This window comes from Thamnophis sirtalis, unplaced genomic scaffold (assembly GCF_051295495.1).
Source record: "Thamnophis sirtalis isolate CommonGarterSnake01/CBP01778 unplaced genomic scaffold, rThaSir2_p1.2 scaffold_15, whole genome shotgun sequence".
Classification (NCBI taxonomy): domain Eukaryota; kingdom Metazoa; phylum Chordata; class Lepidosauria; order Squamata; family Natricidae; genus Thamnophis; species Thamnophis sirtalis.
Window position 1 is genome coordinate 41321407 of NW_028261395.1, and position 18595 is coordinate 41340001.

At 47.9% G+C, this 18595-nt stretch overlaps 1 protein-coding gene across 2 annotated transcripts; it reads right to left on the reverse strand.

Moving 5' to 3' along the window:
• Positions 1-252: 252 nt before the first annotated feature.
• Positions 253-18028, reverse strand: H6PD (hexose-6-phosphate dehydrogenase/glucose 1-dehydrogenase). 2 transcript variants are annotated; one of them, XM_014064346.2, is made up of 5 exons: positions 17927-18028; positions 11329-11970; positions 7822-7939; positions 4049-4318; positions 253-2120 (listed from the first exon to the last, which is right to left on the reverse strand). In XM_014064346.2, exons 2-5 carry the CDS (start codon positions 11956-11958, stop codon positions 763-765), a joined length of 2376 nt encoding a protein of 791 aa, XP_013919821.2. In that variant the 5' UTR covers positions 11959-11970; positions 17927-18028; the 3' UTR covers positions 253-762. The 2 variants fall into 2 exon arrangements, with proteins under 2 accessions (XP_013919821.2, XP_013919822.2); XM_014064347.2 differs by having other exon boundaries at positions 17875-18027.
• Between the last annotated feature and the right edge of the window lie 567 nt (positions 18029-18595).

Genomic DNA, 18595 nt, shown 5'->3' on the forward strand with positions numbered 1-18595 from the left:
TAATTAAGGCAATTTAACGAGAAGATAAACAGCCTAGCCTGCAGTGGTCCATTAAGTACCTTATTTTTCGGATTATAAGACACATCGGAGTATAAGACGCACCAAGGTTTTGAAGAGGCAAATTTAAAGAAAAAAGTTTTTGCACTCTGCAAACCTTCCAAAAACGGGCCGTTTTTCATGAAAACGCCCCCCCCCCAAAGCCCATGAATAGCCCTTAGGAGGCTTGTAGAATGATCCTGTGGGGGGGGGGAGGCAAAAACGGGCCCGTTTTTTTCCAAAAAAAGAGGGCATGGATACCTTTAGGAAGTTTATAGAGTGCTCCTGGTGGTTTAGGGGGCAAAATTGAGCAAAAAAACGGTCCGTTGTTTGCTAATTTCTGCCCTCCCCAGCCCCCAGGAGCTCTCTGGAAGTCTCCTAAAGGCTGTTCATGACCATTTTGGTAAAGGGGCGGGTTTCTGGAGGCAAAAAATGCTGTATTCAGTGTATAAGACGCACCCAAATTTTCAGCCTCTTTTTTTGAGCTGCCTGGTTTCTGGAGGCCAAAAAATGTTGTATTCAGTGTATAAGACGCACCCAGATTTTCAGCCTCTTTTTTGAGGGAAAACGGTGCATCTTATATGCCGAAAAATACGGTAATTTTTTTAAAATGGCATTTTCCCCACTCAATTCATCCCCCAGATAATTTTCACGCCACACTCTGATTTGTGCTGAGAAACGCCAGATTAACAGGAAGGGGGGGGGGCACCCGCAGTGTCAGAAAGCTCACCCCATTAAAGATTCATAGTCGATGTACCAGGAAACCTGGCCTTTTTTGGGCTTCACGCCGGATATCGGCCACTTCTGTGGCTCGTTCCCTGCCCGGCTGACAATAGACACAGTCTCGTGTTTGCTTTTCCCCATCACTAAGACGGACACCTGTCTGGCTTTATTGATAAGCGGCAGAGTGACAGTCATGCGCTGGTGAGGTTTTGTGGGGCTCTCGGCGAAGATGACGTCCTTGTCGCCCTCCAGGCCGGCCGAGTGGGGGAAGAGAGAGGCCGTATGCCCGTCGGTGCCCATGCCCAGGATGATGAGATCGAAGCTGGAGTTGGCCACCAAGGCGGCGATTTCGTTGGCGTACAGCTGTGGCCCTCCGTCCTCTTCCACACACAGCCTCCGGTTGAGGTGCACCGGCATCGGGTGGATGTTGAAATAAGGAATGCGGATATGTTGGAGTAAGTGCTGGTGCAGGTGGCCAAAATTCGATTCCAGATCGGCCAGCGGGACGCAGCGCTCGTCCACCATCCATACGTGAGTCTGCTTCCATGGGAAGCCGTAGCAATGTCTGCTGAGTTGCCGGAACAAGGCCAAGGGGCTCGATCCGCCGGAAAGCGCCAAGTGGAATTCGCCGCGCCTCTGGATGGCGTCGAGCGCTGCGGTTTCCACGTCGGACGCCAGGCGGCCAATGAGGTCGTCTGCCCAGGCGGTAACCAACCGGCTCTCTCGAAAGGTGGAAAGCAGCGTCTGGAATCTGTCGGCGGTGTGTTTGCCGTTGGCGTCGATCACCTCAAGGGGGTCTCTCGCTACGAAAGCCACTTCTTTGCCCACCATCTTGAAATCCAACAGGTGTCTGTTTTCTTGGCCTCCGGGATACAGGCGGGGCGATTCGCGGCTCAGCTGATCCAGCAACGGGGACCAAAACGCCCACGAAGCCAGCAGATTCTCCGTGGTGATGAAGGATGCCTTTTTTCCATGGTAGATCGCTGAGAGAAGGAAGGAATAAGCCTCCCGCTGGGCTGCGGGGACGTAGACGTAATAATCGGAGAGACTTTGTCCCCAAAGGCGCAGCTGCGGCTGTTCCTGGAATTCTTTCCAGTCGGCGCGGGGCATGGATGGCTTAAAGAGGTTGCGGCTGACTAGGATCGCGGGTGAATTCAGCTCTCCGGGCCCAATGGAGAAGATGATCTGTTTCGGCTTGCAATGGCTGTGTTTGGCCTCCCGGGCACTCTCGGTCTGGACGCAGTGCACCTGGTTTTTGAAGAGGACGCGGACATAGCTGGCCCGCTCGTCGAGGAGTTTGCCGGACGTCAGGACAAACGGGACCCCTTCCCAGCGTAGATTGTCCAAGTGAACCAGTACCCCTAAAATGATAGAGAATGGGTCGCTACTGATCCATAGACGCACATCTACACCACAGAGGTAGCATTCTGCAGGTTCTGACCAGTTCTGGAGAACTGGCAGTGGAAATTTTGGGTAGTTTGGAGAACCGGTAAATACCACCTCTGGCTGGCCCTGCCCCCATCTATTTTCTGCCTCCCGAGTCCCAGTTGAACAGGAGGAAATGGGAATTTTGCAGTATCCTTCCCCTGGAGTGGGGAGGGAATGGGGATTTTACAGTATCCTTCCCCTGGAGTGGGGAAGGAATGGATATTTTGCAGTATCCTTCCCCTGGAGTGTGTGTGGGGAGGGATGGGGATTGCAGTATCCTTCCCCTGGAGTGGGGAGGGAATGGGGATTTTGCAGTATCCTTTCCCTGGAGTGGGGAGGGAATGGGAATTTTGCAGTATCCTTCCCCTGGAGTGAAGAGGAATGGGGATTTTACAGTATCCTTCCCCTGGAGTGGGGAGGGAATGGGGATTTTGCGGTATCCTTCCCCTGGTGTGGGGAGGGAATGGGAATTTTGCAGTATCCTTCCACTGGAGTGAAGAGGAATGGAGATTTTGCAGTATCCTTTCCCTGGAATGGGGAGGGAATGAAGGATTTGCAGTATCCTTGCCCTGCCACGCCCACCAAGCCACATCATGCCCACTAAGCCACGCCCACAGAACCAGTAGTAATCTTTTTTGAATCCCACCACTGCTACACTGCCAAGGCAGGGAAGACCAGGTGGGTTAGCCTCCAAGATTAAAAACGCAGCTGACGAATCGTACCATAATTTTTCCAGGCAGGGAAAAAACCCTTCTTCCCAACTGACCCCAAGCTCTCCAAATGGGTGCTAACTACAAGCCCCATCATCCCCAAGCAAAAAATCCATTCGCTGCCTATCAAGGACTGTACTTGCGTCTCAATAGGGCCTGTCTGAATAGGGGAAATCTGAGTCCCATCCCTATATTGCAGTTTCTTCTAACTTTTATCTTTTTTGCCCAGATTCCCAAATCATACCGTTGCACTTGGATTTCCCCCCTAGCAAATGAATAACTATTTAACTGTTCTAAAGATTGCCTTTCCATTTATTTTTTTCTCCTCTTCCTTCGGCAATCCAAAATCCTTCAAGAAAAGTGGGTTTGATTTTTTTTTTTTTTGGTAACAATTGAACCTTGGAAAGGAGTCAAAATGTTTTGTTCCCGAGGTTGAGTTTATGAAAACTCAAAAGATGTTGCCATAAGACTGGGACGCCGAACTATAACACGCCTGACAGAAGTGGCGCGCAGAGCCATCTCTCCGGGCACGCCAGCCGTTGCCTATTGCTCTTCCGGGTTCCGGCACAAAGATGCGCGGCAGCCAGCTGGTCTTCGGGCGTGCCGGAAACGGGAACAGCAGCTCCTGGGTGCGCATGTGTGTACCAGGAAGCTGAGCTTCTGGTTTCTGGCACATGGGTGCAAACCAGACAGCTGGTCTTTGCGCACACATTTGTGCCAGAAACCGTAAGACCAGGTGAATGGCGTGTGTGTGTGTACGCCAGAAACTGGAAGCTCAGCTTCCCAGTGTGTGCATGTGTGAAATGCTCTTCCGGTTTCCGGCGTTCTCCCATGCATGCTCCCCCGTTTCGGTACTTGATGCTGAAAAGGTTCTCTAACACTTCCATAAAGTAAGGCCTGGAGGGAGAGCCCAGTTTCAAATTCCGACTTGTCTCCATCCGTCCTGCAGCCAGGATGCTCCTTGGGCAACTGGCGAACTCATCAGGAACTTCGCACCTACCTTATAAAATTGTAGTGATGCTCGAGGAAATTCTGGCCCTTGCTAATTTCTGCATAATACATAAACTTGTTTTTCCACCCCCTGCTGGCGTTCTAAAAATAAGAGGAAGGACGGACAGACGGACACACACCCTTTTGTTGTCAAGATTTACCTGCAAATGTTGGCGTCTTGGTGAAATAGTCCTGCCCCTTTTGAAGCTCCTCCCTCACGTGGGCGCCGTACGCCTCGTACTGGCCAATCACGGCGCTGGTTTTTTCCAAGCTTTGCAAGCAGGAGAAAGCCTCGAGCTTCCTCCGGAGGACTTCTTCCGAGTTGGTGAGGTTAGCCGGCAGCTCCATGGCGAGCGACATCAGGATTTCGGTCAGATGGTTCTGGTGGATGTCGCGAAGGACCCCGTACTGCTCGTAAAACTCCGTGCGATCTGGGGTGAAGAAGGAACCGCGGCAGCCATGAGCCCAAATTATGCCGCGATGAATCAATGAATCTATCAATTAATCTGCGGAATTAAAAGCTTCCTGTGCTTCGGCGACTGTTGGCAAAATTATTTGACCCGCACAGCAGGCGCACAGCCCCTCCCCAGCTGTCTTCCCGGATGGTTTTTTTTGGGTGGCGCCTCTGCACCAGGGGTGGGATTCAGTCGGTTCGTACCAGCTTGGGTGAACCGGTAGTTCCGGGGATCAATTGGCTCCGCCCACCCTCCCCTGCTCTATTCCGTCCTATATTTCTTCTGTTTGAAGCCAAGCTGATCGGCACAGCAGAGCGGATTGGCGCATCTCAGCTGTTTTACTCACCGGGCCTGTGGGAAAAGGTACGATTTAGCGGCGATTTCAAATGCAATGTGTGCCCGTGCGCCCAGGGAACCGGTTGTTAACACCAGTTGAATATAGGGATGGGTTCCAGCTGCTGCTACCCTAGTTTGCCCAGGGCCGTGCTGAGTGTGCATGTTTTTCGCACAGGCGCAGTGCAACAAAAATTGCTCTGTGCATATGCAGAAGGCAAATACAAGATGGCGCCGCAGAGAGAACTATGGCGCCACCTATGGAGCCAAGAGAACCGGTTCGGGGGCATGGCAGGCCTGGGTCGCTGCCAGTTCCAGCGACCCACGCCTCCAAGATACTACCGGTTCAGTCACACCGGTAGGAGCCCACCTCTGGTTGAATCCTACCATTGTTCTCCACCCTAGTGTGGGATCACATTATAGAGCCAAGGTGGCGCAGTGGTTAAATGCAGCACTGCAGGCTACTTCAGCTGACTGCAGTTCTGCAGTTCGGCTGTTCAAATCTCACCGGCTCAGGGTTGACTCAGCCTTCCATCCTTCCGAGGTGGGTAAAATGAGGACCTGGATTGTTGTTGGGGGCGATATGCTGACTCTGTAAACCGCTTAGAGAGGGCTGAAAGCCCTATGAAGCGGTATATAAGTCTAACTGCTATTGCTATTGCTACATTGTGGGCGCCCGTTCAAAGGACTACAGTACCTGGGCCTATCCCTGCTTAGCCTTTGGGAACCCCAAAGGTCATCTAGCTCAAGAAAGACTGAGAAACGAGTCAGGGGACTTCGAGTCAACTGGTGCTGCAGTGACCTTCAGAAAAGGAACAAAAAAAAATCACTTTTGCTTCGACTGCTTCGTGCTGCACCAGGAGGAGAAAAAGGTGCTTTTTGCTCAACCAGTTTTTCCAACTCAAAGAAAAAGGAAAAAAAAAACATTTAAGGGCCGTACCGCAAGCAAGCGCACAGCCCCTTTTCCCATCCTTCAACAAACGAGGCCTTCCACGAGCAAAACCGGTGTGCAACACATCAAGAATTTCCTCCTCCTCGTTCCTCAGCCAGGAAAAAAAAAAATCCACCCTGAAATTTGCCAAGCTTAAAATGATTATTTTAGGAAATAGACGGTGGTTGCTTTTAATAACATAATGCGCCGCTGGCAGCGTGCGCAGCCCAGACGCATTTCTGAGGCTGCAGAAAAAAAGGAAGCTAGCACCAGGTGAGTGATGAGTGTGGGAAGACAGCAGCGTTGTGCGTTTTACCCACAACAGTGACTTTACGAGGTTTCCCAAGCTATCTCTCTGTGGACAACTTTCCGTGTGCACAACGAAGGCGCTTGATCATTCAGCCGCGGCTCTTCCTGTGCAATTAAGGCGAAGTCACCATTCCTCATGGTTTTTAATAAAGGGATGATTTCCACAATCACACAGGAAATCCTCTCACGCGACTCAGGCCACTGGAATTCCAGTCGATCGTGGAAAGCAACCGGCATGCATAAAATCAAAAGGCAATCAAATAAAACCCGGGATTTGTTTTCACAGTTCTGTCGTCAGGGAGTTTTTGGCTGCTAAGAAATCAGCCCTGGATTGAATTTTTTATTTTCTTTTAAAAAGGGTTTAATGAATTGCTAAAGGCAGGCAGCCCAAATGGAGGTGGCCACTGTATTTTTTGGAGTATAACACGCAATTTACCCCCCCCCCCACACACACCTAAAAGAAGGTGCGTCTTATATACACTGAATGTCGCTCCTCCCATCCTTTGGCCTCTGCCTCCCAGCAATTTGCCTCCTTGCAGCAAACAGCAAACAGCCTGTTTCTGTTTCGGCTTCAGCACAACCTCGATTAACACAAGCAGCTGATTTGTCGATTGGATCAGCCTCCTGACCACCAGCTGTTTAGGCTGTAGGGATTGCCATTGCCTATTGCTGCTTCTGCACACCCTGTTTTCGGCCCGTTCCGATCCCCGCTGCCCAGAACGGCTGGAAAATGGGGAGCGCGAAGGCTGAAAACGGGGCGGGTGGAGGATGAAAACAGGATGCGGAGCCCAAAAATGGCCCGCGGGGGCAGCAATAGGCTATGGCTGGGATGGCGAACCTATGGCGCACACCTGCCAAAGGTGGCACGCGCAGCCATTTGTCAGGGCACGCGAGGTGTTGCCCTGTCAGCTGGCCAGCGCGCATGTGTGCGCTGGTCAGCTTAGTTCCCTGAAGCCTCCGGAGCGCAAAAAAACAGCCCTATAAGCAAACCGGAAATTCAGGAACGGACTTCCAGTTTGCTTGTAGGGTCGGTTTAAGCACTCCGGAGATGACCCAACGAGCAAACCAGAAGTCACTTCCGGTTTGCTTGTAGGGTCATTTTTTGTCCTCCGGAGGCTTCAGGGAAGCCTCCTGAAGGTTTCTGAAGCCTCCAGAGGGCCTCCAGGAAGGCAGGGGAGGCTGTTTTCACCCTTCCCAGGCTCCTATAAAGCCTCTGGAGCCTGGGGAGGGCGAAAAAAGTATGCAAAAAATGTGGGGGATCGCACCTCACATGCACGCATGTGAGCTGGGGTGGTGGTTGCGCGTTGCATTATGGGTGCGGCACACCCAGGCATGAGCCCTCCCTGCGCTGCCCTCCCTTATGGCACGTGAGTCAAGAAAGGTTCACCATCACTGGGCTATGGCAATCCCTGCAGCCTGAAACAGCTGATGGTCGGGAGGACTGATCCAACCAACAATCAGCTGCTTGTGCTAATCAGGCTGGGCTGAAATTGAAACTGAAACAGACTGTTTGCTGCAAGGAGGCAAATTGCTGGGTGGTAGAAGCAGATTTCTTTTTCTTGTGCTAATCTGGCTAAACGGAAACAGGCTGTTTGCTGTTTGCTGCAAGGAGGCAAATTGCTGGGAAGCAGAGGCAAAAAATTTTCTTGTTTTCCTCCCCAAAAGGTAGGTGCATAGTATACTTCAGCGCGTCTTATACTCCAAAAAGAACACGGTAACTTAAATGGAAAAAAAGGAATTAAATTGAAAACGTAAAGGAACTTTGGTGTGGAAAAGGCCAAAGCGTCTGGGAAAAGAAAATGGAAATCAGGATTGCTTGTGGAGAATTCACTGACATTAATAATAAAAATCATAAGTCTCCCTTCCCACTGATTCTTCCTCCCAACCCAAATTGACACTGACATACTTTTGACATCCACAGTCTCTTTCAGAACAATTTCCACGCGTTCCACGTGATGTCGGTTCCAGAGTGGGTCCAATTTTTCTCGGTTTTGCTTCCGGAAGGGTAAAATGTGAGCCACCGCCTTCAAGAGGGGGAGAAGAAGGGGAAAATTTGCAGGAACCCCCATATTTTGGGGGGGAAATAACAGACCAGAGTCCCCTCTCTCGTCTAGGGGGTCTTGCCAACAAATTGCACCAAAGTGTAGAAAGATGAATTTTGCGATTCAATTAAATCAAAGATCTAATCCAATCCTCAATTAAATCAAAGATCTAATCCAATCCTCAATTAAATTGAAGATCTAATCCTATCCTCAATCAAATCAAAGATTCAATCAAACCAGAGCCCCAAATGGTAGATTATAATAATAATAATAATTGTGGCCGTGATAATAAAAGTTCCATTTGGTTCAATCCAGGCTGTTGCGCATGAAATTTGGGAAGCAAAGTTAGCAGAGGGGTTTCATAATTTCCCCCATTGTACCCTACTTCCCTGAAAATAAGGCCTCCCCAGATAATAAGACCAATCAGGCTTTTGAGCCCATGCACTTAAATAAGCCCTCCCCTGAAAATAAACCCTCCCTAAAAATATTGCAACACAGCAGCAGCCACGAGTGACCATGTTCGCTGCCTCCAGCACCTCAAAAATAATAAGAACAACCCCCCCCCCCAAAAAATAAGGCCAAGCTCTTATTTCGGTGGTCAAAATATTTTGGGGAAAACACGGTATCTAATTGGATCCTGATTAGTTAGGACAGTGTTGCTAAACCTTTTCGACACCAAGTGCAGAAACCGGAGCCTGCCGGGGGGGGGGGGGGGGAGGCCCGGAAATCAGAAGAGCATTTCCCCAGTGTGCATGTGCACATTGGAAAGCTGAGCTTCCGGTTTCCGGAGTGCGCATGTGCTCCAGTTTCTTCCAGTTTCTGGCATGCATGTGTGAATGAAGACCAAGCTGTCTGGCACGCATGCGTGCGCCGGAAACCCGGAAACTCAGCTTCCCGGTGTAAGCATGCTCTTCCTGTTTCCAGCACTCCTGCATACGCTGAAACCAGCTGGCTGTGTGCATGTTTGTGCCAGAACCCGGAAGAGCAGCAGGCGATGGCTGGTGTGCCCAGAGAGATGGTTCTGCATGCCACTTCCGGCGCATGTGTCATCGGTTGGGAGTTAGGATCTCTATTCAAACATTTGGGAAGCTAAGTTTCTCCATCAGAGGTGGTCCTCGGCTTACGAGCCCAACGTTTCTGGGGTTAAGTGAGACGTTCGTTAAATGAGTTTTGTCCCATTTTATGATGTTTCTTGCCACAGTGGTTAAGCGAACCCCTTGCAAGACCCCTTGATCGCGTGACAACAGTGGTCGTCAGTGTGAAAAATGGTCGTAGATATAAATTAGTTGGCAAGCATCTGAATTTGGATCGCACGATCCTGGGGATGCTACAACCGTAACTGAAAAGTGGTCATAAGTCACTTTTCTCAGGGATGTTGTAATTTCGAATGGTCACTAAGCGAACTGTTGTTAAGCCGAGGACTGCCTTTGTTAACAAAAGGAAAGCATGTGTTTGGAGAAAAGAGAAAACTCTTTGAATTATTCAGAAAATGTCAGGCCTTTGTGACGTTTTTCCCGTATCTATAACTCAATAAACCTCTCCTTTTCATCCTAAATGCACTCTGCACGTACTCAGAGGCCCAGTTTTCTTCAGCAGTGGAAATCTCAATTTTTGGTCCCCCCCTGAAAGCCAAATTATCCAATTTCCAGGCAAGATCTTTGTCTCTAACACCCTACAGCAGGGGGCTCCAACCTTGGCAACTTTAACCCTGGGGGACTTCGACTCCCAGAATTCCCCTCCCAGCAAACCTGAAGTTGAAGTCCTCTAGGCCAGTGTTTCTCAACCTTGGCAACTTGAAGATGTCTGGACTTCAACTCCCAGAATTCCCCTCCCAGCAAACCTGAAGTTGAGTCCTCTAGGCCAGTGTTTCTCAATCTTGGCAACTTGAAGATGTCTGGACTTCAACTCCCAGAATTCCCCAAGCTCAGCATTCGCTGGCTGGGGAATTCTGGGAGTTGAAGTCCAGACATCTTCAAGTTGCCAAGGTTGAGAAACACTGCTCTAGGCTTCAAGTTGCCAAGGTTGGAGACCCTCCCAGCAAAGCTGGCTGGGGAATTCTGGGAGTTGAAGTCCTCTAGGCTTAAGGTTGCCAAGCTTGGAGGATCCCTGCCCTAAAGGAACATCCTTTCATCCCCGCCTGCTGAGATTCCCGGCCTTGCAGAACAATGGACCCTCCTCAAGTCAGAGGGGGGGAAGGGGGAACATTGGAGGAAGAGAGGAGTGAAGATTGCACGCTTCGCTGCCAACTTATCAAATTAAAAGCCTCGTGCGGGGGAAATTTTGGAATTTGGCAGCCAAGCAGAGATGGGAGGCCGAGACGAGGGGAGAAAAAGAAACCCGCTTACTCAACAAAACAGTAGTGGCAACCTTGGGATTCCTGGCAGGGTGGTTTGGTTTCCCAATCTTTCTTTTTGCACAATCACTCTCCCGCACAACAACTGCAGTGGGTTAGCTCGCAAGCGTGGGGAGATAACCCCAAATGAAATAAAACCACCCTCATTTTTCTACTTTAAAGGTAAAGGTTGCCCTCGGACATATGTGCTAGTCGTTCCCGACTCCAGGGGGCGTTGCTCATCTCCGTTTCAAAGCCGAAGAGCCAGCGCTGTCCGAAGACGTCTTCGTGGTCATGTGGCTGGCAGGACTCAACTCCCGAAGCTGCACAGAACGCTGTTTCCCTTCCCACCAAAGGTGGTTCCTATTTTTCTACTTGCATTTTTTAACGTGCTTTCGAACTGCTAGGGTTGGCAGAAGCTGGGACAAGTTAACGGGAACTCACTCCATTACGTGGCACTAGGGATTCGAACTGCCGACCTTTCTGATTGACAAGCTCAGCAGGGGTGGGTTGCTAATCTCGTTCCAACCGGTTCGGTTGGAACGGGGCCGGCGGCGTCCTCGTGCATGTGCGCAGTTCACGCATGCGTCTTAGCGCCTGCGCGATGCTCCAGCTGCTCGCGGAGACTCGCGCAGGCGCTGTATGTGCCATCCAGCTGCTCGCGGAGACTCGTGCAGGCGTTGTATGTGCCATGCGCCTGTGTGAAAGCGCAGAAGCCTTCATAGACCAGTAAGGAGCGCGGGCAGGCGGGCGGGCCCTTCGCCGTTCCCGGAAGTTACTTACTTCTGGGTTCGCCGACCAACCGGTTCGCGGGGACCGCCGCGAACCGGTTGAAACCCACCCCTGAAGCTCAGCGTTTAAGCCATTGAGCTGATGGGCGCTGAACTCCAACGCCTCTAGTGATCTCGGACAGTCGCTCCTCTTAAGAAGTGACAACCCAGCTGTTGTCTGTGTTCCCTGCCAATCAAACCAGGTTCTCTCCTCTCTTCCACCCAGATGTTGGGGTGGATCCTCCAAACCCCGTTTAGATTCTCCTCACCTGCTTCCCCAGGTAATGATCCACCCGGTAAATCTCCTCTTCGCGGAAGACCTTGGTGAGCTCCTCCGCCAGCTGTTGCGCAGACAACAAATCGCGGCCAAAAGGTTTCTCCAGCACCACGCGCAACCACGCACCGGTGGGCGGCCTGCAGCTGGTGTTAATGTGCCGGGCAATTTCAGCGTAGGCGAACGGCGGCACGGACATATAAAAGATACGGCCGGTTTCCACCAGCTCCTCCTGAGCAAGGCTGGTTTGAATGCCCTGGTTGAGCCTGGCGTAGTCTTCCTCGCCTTTGAGTTGGTGGTACTCCGTTAATTTCAAGAACTGGTCCTTTAGCACCGCACATCGGTTGGGGGGCACCTCCGGCGAGCAGGCCAGGTTTTTCAAGGGATCGTACATCAGCTTCCGCCCCATGTCAGGATCCTTCAGACCGGCCCCATGGAAAGTGAACGTGTGGCCGTTCGTCACTTCATCCACGTAAAGCTGGAACAAGCTTTGCCACAGGTATTTTTTGGCCAAATCTCCAGTGGCGCCCAGCAGGACGACAGAAATGTGGCCCCGAGATTCCCTGGTTTCGGTGGGGAAAATGCCCCACAGCAAAAGTACGACGACGGTCTCTTTAAAAAGCATCTTCAACGCAGGCTGGAAAGAAAGAGAGGAATGGAACATGAGGTCTTTTTCAAAAGTCAGGGGGAAAAAAAAACATAGAATTTGCGTCTTTGGCCCGTAAGGCTTTCGGCCTGTTTCAATATTAACTTTGTACCTTGTGAGGCAACTCTACGATTTCACATCGCTGGCTCGGAGTGAAGATGTTTTTGAGCAAAAAGCATTTGTAATACACGTGTTTTACAGCCGAACAGTTTTCTTGGTGCAAAAAAGAATCCTCATCGCACTCGTAAACTCTTTTAGGAAGGCACAAAACAGGATTATCACTGCTTCGCTGCTTATACTCCCTTTTTAAAAAAAATAAAAAATAAAATTTTCATACAGGTAATCCTCAACTTACGACCACAATGGAGCCCAAGATTTCTGTCGCTAAACAGGGCAGTTCAGTGAGTTTTGCCCCATTTTAAAGCCTTGCCCCAACCGTTAAGTAAATCATTGCCATTGTTAAAAGAGTAACTTGGTTGTTAAGTGAGTCTGGCTTGCCCATCGACTTGGTTGGTCAGAAGGTCGCAAAAGGGGAGCACGCAACCCCGGGACACTGCCACCGTCATAAATACGAGTTGGTTGCTAAACATCTGAATTTTTAACATGTGACCTTGGGGATGCTGCAACAGTTGTAAGTATAAGTATAATCTTTACTGTCATTGTACTTAAGTAAAACGGAATTTGTTAGCAGAGCTAGTATTCACTTACTAGCTACCCCTACTGGTTCACAAAGGTGAGCGCACCCTGTCCACGCATGGGCTCGGCCTACTGCGCATGCGCTTTGGCTTGAAAACATGCCTAAAATAGAGCCGGGACGGGTGGGCGATCCTATCTGCTATTTCTGTTAGTGGTTCGGACGAACCAGTTCTAATGAACCGGTTCGAACCAGCTGAATCCTACCTCTGGTTGTCAGTGTAAAGGTGTCCTAAGTCACTTTTTTCAGTGCCATTGTAACTTCGGTCACTAAATGACCTGCTGTAAGTCAAGGACCACCTCTACAGTACAGGTAGACAATGGCACGGATGCGATGTAGGGAATAAAAGACAGGATCATATCTTACTAGCTGTTCTAACTGAGGCTTCCCGAGAGCATGAAGCAGAATCCTGGTCCCGAGAAAAAAACCCTTTTCTTAATTGACTGTGAATTCTGCTCATTCACATCCAGCAAAGTCTTTCGAGGGAGGATTTATAATCACAGACCTTATCTGGCTTGGAGAGCTGCCAGGCTGATAGCTGCAGAACTTGGCAAGGAGTCTCAGAGAGTCACGAACCAATGAAGCGAGCTAATTGTCTCCTGCAAACTCCATTCCCCTGTCGCTCCTCTTTTATTCCCTCTGGGAGGGGGCGTTCATCATCCACCTGTGGCCTCACTCCCAAGTTGACCTCTGTTCTTTAGCTGTTCCCTTATCCTGGCAGCTCTGCGCATGCGCACTCTGGGAACAGGCTCCAGCTGTTCTTCTGCCTCACTGATGTCTGACTCTGAAGGCAGCTGATAACTGTCAGACGGCCCTGGCCCCCTCTCTGCCTCTGACACTGAACCCTCATCCAAGCCTTCCCCAGACTCCAGGACTGGCCCATGTTCCTCCCCAACCTCCTCACTGTCCGAATCTGCTGCCAGCTCTGCTGGCGGGCCACAACACTAGCTAAGGTGCAAACTTAATTTGTTGCATGCCCGGGAGCTTGCCAACACCTCTACGGAGGCTCAATCAAAACCTCTCTTTCCTGTAGCTGTATATTATATATATTTTGAATTGGCGTAAAGGGCAGGTTTATCAGCCTTACAGAGAAACTGGCAATTAATACTTCCCTGTTTGACAACTTGATTTCCCAGTAAAGATAAAATACTTTCAACACTCCAACGGTTAGTCAAACAAAAAAGAACATAGATTAAAAAAATAAATCAGTATTTCCTGGTGCAGAAGCCACCGTCCCGGAAGGCTAAGAAAAGAAATAGATTAAGTAGCAGTTAGAGAGTCCAGTCACACCCTCACTGGTCAAGGCTGGATTCACACAACACGTTTAACTCAGTTAAAAATCTCACTGGCTACCTGTGGAAAAGAGGCTAACTCTCTTTCCCCCAAAATAAGCCCTCCCCAGATAATAAGCCCAATCGGGCTTTTGAGCGCATGCACTAAAATAAGCCCTCCCTGAAAATATTCTAACACAGCAGCAGCCATGAGGGGACCATGCTCGCCGCCTCTTTATTGGCCAAGTGTGATTGGACACACAAGGAATTTGTCTTTGGTGCATAGGTCCTTAGTGTATATAGAGTAGGAATAGGAATAGGAATGGAATAGGAGAAGAGAAGAGAAAGTAGAAGAGAAATAGGATAGAATAGAATAGAACAGAACAGAATAGAATGGAATAGAATTCTTTATTGGCCAAGTGTGATTGGACACACAAGGAATTTGTCTTTGGTGCATAGGTTCTCAGTGTACATAAGGGGAATAAAATGCATTCATCAAGAATAAAAAGATACAACACTTAGTGATAATCATAGGGTACAAATAAGCAATCAGGAAACAAACGTTCCATATCAATATAAATCATAAGGATATAAACAACAGAGTCCTGCAGTCATAAGTGGGAGGAAATGGCGGATAGGAACGATGAGAAGACTAATAGTAATTAGTAATGCAGATTTAGTAAATATTTTGACAAGTGTTTTGGGAATCAGTTGTTACGTAGAGTGATGGCATTTGGGAAAAAACTGTCCTTGTGTCTAGTTGTTCTGGTGTGCAGTGCCTTATAGTGTTGCTTTGAGGGTAGGAGTTATATTCATAATATAATATAATGTAATGTAATGTAATGTAATGTAATGTAATATAATATAATATAATATAATATAATAATATAATATAGTAATGTAATATTATAATATTATTATATTGTATCGTATCGTATCATTATATTATATATATATTATATTACATTATATTATATTATTATATTATTAATATATATTATATTATATTATATTATATTATATTATATTATATTATATTATATTATATTATATTATATATTATATTATATATTACTATACTATACTATACTATACTATACTATACTATACTGTACTGTACTGTAATGTAATGTTATGTTATATTATAATATTATAATATTATATTATATATTATATATTATATATTATATATTATATATTATATATTATATATTATATATTATATATTATATATTATATATTATATATTATATATTATATATTATATATTATATTATTATACTATACTATACTATACTATACTATACTATACTATACTATACTATACTATACTACATTACATTACATTACATTATATATTATATTATTCCGTGAAACAACTTGCCTGCAGAGGTTGTAAATGTTCCAACACTGAAAGTTTTTAAGAAGAGATTGGATATCCATTTGTCTGAAGCGGTGTAGGGTTTAATGCCTCAGCAGGGGGTTGGACTAGAAGACCTCCAAGGTCTCTTTCAGCTCTGCTATTCTGATGATATGAGATGTATGTACCGGTATGTATGTACTCACACATACATAATGGAATAAAAAATTATATTCCAAGATCCTTTCCAACTCTATTCTGATGGTTTGAAATATACAGTATATATAATTTTAGACTGAGCCAGCAAAAAGGGTTGGGCACCAACATTGCCATTAAGACACGGCATTTAAAAACTGCCTTTTTGCTTGTTGAAGGTTGGGAGCAACAGTTGCCAAACGGTTGCCACAAAATAAATAAATAAAATACAGCTTGTTTTGGCACAAGACCGAGCTTCGCCACATTTCATAACCCCACAATATTGGAGAAGGGGGGTTTGCTCTGCAGCATCTTCGCCTGGGGCCTGGCTGGCGATTTTGGAAGTCTGGGGAAAAAGTGGCATTTTTATTTTTATGCTGAAACTGGGAACTTGGGCATCCTCCCCGTTTCCAGCTGAGCAGAACAACCAGTTTATTCGGTCTTGCTCAAGGCCCCCAAACCCTCGTCGTGGCAAGCGCCACTTTTCTGCTGATGTTCAAATAAACCCAACAGGATGTGCCAGAGGACGTCTGGGTTAATTGCTGACATATTAAATGGAATACACAAGGTGTGTTTTACGCAACAAGGTTTCTGAAAGAAACTGGATTGCACACAAAAATGCCACTTATTATTATTATTTTTATTATTATTATTATTGTTAATCATCGCACAGTCAGCCAGATGTTCAGTCTGGGTTTGCTATTGTTGTCTACCTATCAAGTCCTTACCAAGGACCTGGGATAGGCAAATCTGCAGGTTTGACGGTATTACAGGTATTGTCGCAGGATGGAAGCAATCCTAATTAAAGCAGCCTTCTTCTGCAACTGACGTCCAATTTATCAATGCCTATGGCCGCGAGGGCAAGCCTATGGCATGTGTGCCACAGGTGGCACACGGAGCCACATCTGCCGGCATGCGAGCCATCAGCTGCAGCACGCATGTGCATGCCAGCCAGCTGATATTCGGCCTTCCGGAGGTCCCCCGGAAGAAATACCAGGCTCAGCTTGGAGGCGAGCAGTGCGGCGTATGTGTGTAGGGAGAGTTGTGTACACATGCGCATTATGGGTGCTGGCGCATGCGTGCACAAAATGGTTAATCATCACTGTCCTACAATGCTCAAGTGGTGCACCCAAGGCACCTATTACTATTGGCACTACCCTTGCTTGCCTTTGCCACTCTCGTTCTATTTCTATGTGAAGGTCTTTATATTTTGTTATCTTCTCCAATTCTTTCTCTTCTATTCTGCTGTGTTATTATTATTTCGTTTTATCCACTGAACACGAAACTCAGTCAACTGAACATTCAAAAATGCATCACAAATACCATTGACTGGTACTGACGGTTGGTAGAGGTTGCTGGCAGCATCCTAGGTATCAACCAAGTTCTTCTTCTTCTTCCTCCTCCTCTTCCTCCCCCCCTCCCCTTTCTCCTCCATTGGAAACTCAGTCAACTGATCATTTAAAGAAATACCGTTGACTGGTGCTAATGGTTGATACGGTTTGCTGCCAGTGTCCTAGGTATCAACCAAGGACCTTCTTCAAATATAAGATGTTCCGAGTAGCGCAGTTTTTTTGCAGTTCCACTGGTGTTATGGCAGGAAGCTGCAGTTTCTTGATGTGTTTCATCCTTAATCGTGTGGTTTTGATGGCCAGGTTGCGATATATCGTATTATTATTATTATTATTATTACTACTACTACTACTACTACTACTACTACTACTACTACTACTACTACTACTACTACTTTTATTCATTAAGCATGAAACTCAGACAAGTGAACATTTAAAGATGTGTCACAAATTTCATTGGTGCTATCATTATTATTATTATTGTTATTATTATTATTATTGATCGGGGAGGGTGGATTTCCTAGATTTGGGGAAGACATTCAAATGTTTCAAAAGACAAATTTAGTGTCGAGGTGGGGGTGGGTGGGTTGCATCTACAAAGCCAGGAAAAAAGGGGGGGGCAGATCGTGGATTGTCCAGACTTCCCCCCAGTCCAGGGGAGGGGGGGAAATCATGGGTGCAAATCCAGAAGAAAAGAGGGTCACCCAACCACAGAGAGCCCCCCCCCCTTAAAATCCATACCACCAACCCATCCAACTGCCCTACCCCCTTCTTCTCCTTGGCAGAGGCGCCTACAAGCTGATCTGCTGGCTGGCAAGGCGGAAGCGGGCTTGCCACCGGCTTTTTGGACCGGATCCCGACCAAGCTCAGCCGTGCAAGGTGGTTGCGTCCTTCCCCCCGCCCCCCTCCAGCAGGCGTCCTTTTTTATTTTTGCAAAAGCGTGCAAGGGAAAAAGTGCACGCTCAGGTTTTATTTTTGCAACAGGAAAACGTGAACAATGCCCCCCTCCCCTCTTGGGGAGCTCACCTCTCCTTCTCCCCACGTCCCTGTCGGCCCACGCGGGAAAAGACCCACTCACCTCCCTCCCACGGGCGGCGTTGGAGAAGCCCAAAGCGGATCCGGGAAACGGGGAGACGGCGCCAACGCGGAGATTTCTTCCTCGCCCTCTCACGGCCGGGCAGCTCCGCCTCTTCTTCCCAATGGCAAGTCGGAGGGAGGGGGGAAAAAAAGCTTATGGTTCGTGTCGAGCCGGAGCGGCCGAATGTGAAGCGGGCGGGGGCAGCGAATCTTCCTTGTTGCGATTTTATTCTTATTTTACTCCGGTTTTTTTTCCAGTTTTTTCAGCAAAGTATAAACTTGGGCCCAACATGAGACCATCCTCGTAACGAGCGCGTTTAGGTAGCGTTTATGATACCCGCTTCCCAACCAGACACAGGTATGGAGTTCCAAGTCCCATCATCCACCAGCACATGGGGTAAGGGGTTATGGGAATTCAATCCCGGGAGATCTGAAGGGATTATGGGACTTGGGGGAGCGCCTTCCAAATTTGTGGTAGCGCCTTCCAGTGGGTGGGAGAAAGGCCCTTAACTAAGTTTCCATAAACTAAATTTTATTTATTAAATCCCAATATTATACATGTCCTTTATACTTGCCTCCTGACACTATTTCTCCAAGAAGCATTTAACATCTCTGAGGAACTGGCATAACTAGCTGCGTTCACATTTGCTACTTATGCAACTCTTCCTCA